Here is a 5,176-nt window from a genome sequence, read left to right as displayed (position 1 = left end):
TATGAGAAAGGAGAACAAAAATGAACCTATGCTTTTGTGGAAATTTCCTTAAGGAACTGACCAGAAAACCTGCGAAAGTTTTTATTGGTTTTTGTTTTGTTTTGTTTTGCTTTCACAGAAGCTTGAGGGACTGTAGAATAAAAGAGGAGGCCAGTAAGAGTGAAAAGGATAACAATATTTAAAAATAATAAATAATAATAAAAATGATAATAAAACATTGAAAAGGAAAAGACCCAACTAAAGAAATTCAGCTACGGCTCTGGTAAATTATCAAAGGCTGTGGGCTTTCTTGGGGGCGCCTGGGTGGCTCAGCCGTTAAGCCTCTGCCTTCGGCTCGGGTCATGATCCCAGAGTCCTGGGATCCTGGGATGGAGTCCCACATCGAGTCCCGCATCGGGCTCCCCGCTCAGCGGGAAGCCTGCTTCTCCCTCTCCCACTCCCCCTGCTTGTGTTCCCTCTCGCGCTGTGTGTCTCTCTGTCAAATAAATAAATAAAATCTTTGAAACAAACAAACAAAAAAAACTGTGGGCTTTCTTAGTGAGTACTGATGATTTGAGGAATTCATGAGGAGAAAACAGAGTTCCCTGGGCACCTGAAAACGAGAACTGTTACATTTGACTAGAGTGACTTCGCTGTGACCTTTTGAAGAAGGCAGTCATATGTAATATAACTAGCTGTATTTGGGTTCTTTAATTTAACAAACAAATAACTAGAGCATAGCAGAACGTGGAAAAGCCTCCTGAAACCTGGAGAAGAGGTTCATGCAGGTAAAAGGAGGTGAAGGACAGTGCTTGGCACACAATAGGCCTCCGCAGTATTTGCCGGTTTCGAATGAATGTAGTCCCTAGTTGGTAACAATGAGGAATACAATGGATACCTAGGCAACGGCGCCTAGCACGCTCTCAGATAAAGGCGAGTCTCAACTAGGAACTCATAAGGCGCCGCAGCACTGTGGTGAGGGGGGGCGGGGGGAGGAGAAACCTACGCGGGGGGAGGAGAAACCTACGCGCAGGCAGATCCAACCGCGTTGGGTTCCGGCACTCTAACCGAAGCAGAAAGAGAATCCAGTTAGTGTATTTCATATATTATATAGATATATTCGTATATAAATTAAGACCCAGTTATTGTTTTTCAACAGCATGTCATAAAAGTCAGATATCCTTCCACTCGTTCATCAAGATGGAAAATTCAGGTTCCGACGATGAAGAAGATAAATCTGCGGCCCTGCGCAGAAGTCAGATGGACCGATTGGTCCAGGAAGAAGATTTCTTTCAATTTGTAAATAACCTGAGTGAAGAAGATTACACGCTTATGAGGGATAACAATTTGCTGGGCATCCCAGGTGAAACTACATTAGAAGAGTTGCAGAGGAGACTTCAACGAATTAAAGACCCACCACAAAATTTAGACGAAAATACAGGTATAGTTCACTTTTAGGGAAAATAGAATGGGATGGGTAAGGAACTTTATAGTAGTGTCAGCCAAAGACGATACGGAAGTGGCACACATTAATTTGGTGCTAAGTAACTTCTCATTAAAAAAGAACTGGTATTTACTTGATTTTTGGTGAGAATGTCAAGATTTTTTTTTTCCCCAGTTCACATTTGGGTTACTTTAATGGGAAACAGTGTGAAACAGCCTATTGATATCTTTCTTGGTTTTCTACCTCAACTAAAAGTCCCTCCTACTTCCGGAATTATTTTTTCTATAAAGACAGGGAATTCCTCTCCAGCAAAAAAAAACATATATATACTCTATTCAACTGGGGGTAATTCTGCCCCCAATCCCCAAGGGACATCTGACAATGTCTGGAGATATTTTTGGTTGTCAAAAATGATGACTGGGTGTTACTGGCAAATAGGGGGCAGAGGCCAAGGAGACTGCCAAACGCCTCACAATGGATAGGATAGCTCCCCAAAACTAAGAATCATCCAGCACCAAAATGTCAACAGTGCTAAGGTGGAGAAATCCTGCTCCAATCAGGTCTGGTGCTTCTCTCCTAGCGTGAAGTAGAGAATTTTACTATCGACTGAAAACGCTATATAATAGTTTGGTTCTTAAATACAACCTCATATATACTATGCTAGGTTCAGTCCATTCATTTGATCTGACCTTCAATTTCACGTCAACTCAAAATCTGGGTAACATTAAGAAGTATTCAAAAACTTTTAAAGCTATAAACTTTATTTAAATTTGGGCACGGCTACAATAGTCTTATATTTTAAAACAACTTCATGTATTACCATAAGCACTTAAGAGCCTAGAAGAAAGTAATGTTGTAGGCTAATGAGAATTAGGCTGTAATGTAAATTGAACTAAAATACTAGCACTGTACCTTAACCTTGTTTAATTGCATTAGTGTTTTGACAGTGGAATAAAAAAAATGTTCTCTCGACTGTCCTCCCACGGTGGTACACAAGCCATGTATATGATGAAATATTGAAAACAGACTTCCTCCAGATTCCTTTAAAAAAAAAATTCTCTAAATTTATCTAGGATTAGCTAGCTCTTTTCAGAAGGAACTCAAACTTTCCTGCCTCTACTTGTACATCTAGAAAATGTCATTTACAAAATATTAACTCTGTAAATGTGAACTATGTTTAAAACATCTGAGTATTAAAGTTCTAATTTTTTGTTTGCCTTTGAAACAAGGTTTCAGAGTGCTATTTTATGATGGTTCTAATTTTGGTAGTTCCTCTCAGCCCCCACTTTTTTTTGTTAACAGGTAGAGGAGATTCTTCTGACAATACATCTAGTGGTGACTCTCTACTAGACTGGATTAGCTTTTTTGGACAAACTGAAAATGTGACAAGTGGGCAAACAGAAAACCAATCTTGGGAAGAATTGAGCCAAATTAATTCAAATAGCAATAATTCCAGATTTGGCTTAGAAATGAATTTTAATGTTAATAATGGGAGCCCAAATCCAGAGAACGAGTACGTACCATCTACAAGACTTCCCAGAGGAGACAATATAGAACACATCCAAAGGCAAGCGGAAAACACACAATCTGGATCAACATTTTTAAGACGACCTACATCAGAACAAAGCACAACTGAAACATTAATAGAAGTGCCAGTTACCAGTGGTCAGCGAAGAGCAAGAAGCAGGAGCCCAGAGCATCGGAGAACCAGACCAAGAATTGAAAGTAGTTCAGCTCCAAATTCACTGAGTGAACTTTTACTAAGATATCATCAGAATATAGCACCTGAGATTTTTGAGCAGCTTCTAGTAGAGGAGCCCGAGTTATTTTCTAGAATTCAGCACCAAGAAACATCAAGACAGCAAATAACTGAACCTGAGCTGCAAAATCGGGGTCTTTTTTCAACTTCCGGAACAAGGAATGCTGTTCAAGAAGAAAGTTCTTCAGACCCAACCAGTGATGGTGAATCTTGGGAAGTGGAACAGACAAGTTCAACCATAATGTGCAATCTTGAAGTCGGACAAGTTCATCTTGGGGCATATTCTGATAGTGATAGCATAGCTAGCAGAACTCTGTTAACATCTGAGACACTAAACAACACGGTCACTTTCGAAAGTGAACAAGGAGGACTTAGGCATACGTTTCCACCTTTTGAGCAGACAGATACAACAGCTTATGTCAGTACCATCAGTAGTCCCATTCACAGAATTTTAAATACTGATTTAAATGATACAACATCTATTGCAATTCAGAGCACATTAACGCAGACCGTGACAAGATTCAGTGACTCAAGTCACCTTATGGGCAGTGACAGTGATTTAGCGCACGGGGTCTCACCCTCAAGTCAAAACAGGGAAAGGGCAGAGTCACCAAATGAAAGAGATGGTTCTGGTGGTAGGACTAGTTCTGGTTCCAATTCAAATCCTAGTCCTGATTTCCATTCAAATTTTTCATTGATTTCTAGTTCAAATTCCAGCTACATACCTAGTTTCAATTCTAGTCCTGTTTCCAGTTCCAGCTCCGGTGATGAAAATTCAGAAATTGGATCACTGATGTCTGGAGGCAGTAATGAAATAAGCTTACCAACAGGCCCACCATCAGAAACCAGGCGAGAAAGTAGACCTATGAGCCCAGTAATATTTGATGAAAGTGACTCTTGGACCTCCCTTAATCTGGATCATGTTATCCTCTTGAATGAAGACCATCATGACGAAACTACAGGACTCACCAAAGCACAAATTGACAACTTGGCTGTAAGATCTGTTGGTAAAAGTGGTGCATTGAAAGCCTGTAGTATTTGCATCACAGAGTACACAGAAGGCAACAGACTTCGCATCCTACCTTGCTCCCATGAATTTCATGTCCACTGTATCGATCGCTGGCTGTCGGAGAACTCTACCTGTCCTATTTGTCGTAGGGAAGCAGTAGATTCTGGAGAAAGAGACAATTCTGAGATCTAAATTCTCAGCTATATAAACGTTTATAGTGATGGACAAACAGTAGTGGCCTGCCTAATACCCATTTTTGGAGTGATTCTTAAATATAACAATCTGAATCTCATCTAAAATTGAATCCCGATATAACAATCTGAACTGAATAATTGTTTCCTGAAGGAATGACTGGACTTTCCCCAAATTCTGTTCCAGAATTAAATATATATATATATATATATATATATATATATTTTGTCCTATCTGACAACAATATTTTCCTATCTGTTAAATATAAGAATCTGAATCTAATCTAAAATTGAATCCCAGTGTAACACTCTGAACTGAATCATTGGTTCCTGAAGGAATGACCAGACTTTCCTCAATTTCTGTTACAAAATAAAAGGAAACATTAAAAAACCAAACAATATTGTCCTATCTGAGAGCAGAAACAAAATTCACACCATAATGGATCACCGAATTCAAAAGAAACTTAGCAGGAACACTAGGGTGGGATGTTCCTGATTCCATGAGAGCAATGTCTTAATATATAATCAATCCACATAGAGCCTAGTAGTCTTATCTAGTCATGCAAATCCCAGACCTCTCATAGCCGTGGCTCATCTTAGATGTGCATGCAAAGAGACAGGAACACAACCAAAATAATTAAGCAAGTTAAGAATTTATGAGAGTCACTCACATAAAAAAGTCATTACGTTCATAGTATGCTGTAAAAAGCTTTAAAAACTTTCTCTTCCTATCTTTCTTCCCAGCAGTTTATCCCAACCCTTAATACTACCTTAAAGTTTCTCCCATTTTCCAC

The 5,176-nt window shown here is 39.3% G+C and overlaps 1 protein-coding gene across 1 annotated transcript; it reads left to right on the top strand.

Annotated features, from left to right (window-relative positions):
• The first annotated feature begins 1,179 nt into the window (after positions 1–1,179).
• On the top strand, positions 1,180–4,383 carry LOC114204004 (E3 ubiquitin-protein ligase RLIM-like). Its single transcript, XM_028097243.1, has 2 exons — positions 1,180–1,420; positions 2,726–4,383. The coding sequence occupies exons 1-2, from the start codon at positions 1,180–1,182 to the stop codon at positions 4,381–4,383; spliced, it is 1,899 nt and encodes a 632-aa protein (XP_027953044.1).
• Positions 4,384–5,176: the final 793 nt, after the last annotated feature.

This window comes from Eumetopias jubatus, unplaced genomic scaffold (genome assembly GCF_037043125.1).
Source record: "Eumetopias jubatus isolate StellerSeaLion01/CBP00866 unplaced genomic scaffold, mEumJub1_p1.0 scaffold_11, whole genome shotgun sequence".
NCBI classification, from domain to species: Eukaryota; Metazoa; Chordata; class Mammalia; order Carnivora; family Otariidae; genus Eumetopias; species Eumetopias jubatus.
The sequence above is the reverse complement of the archived record's forward strand: the minus strand, read 5'-3'. Positions and strand labels throughout refer to the sequence as shown.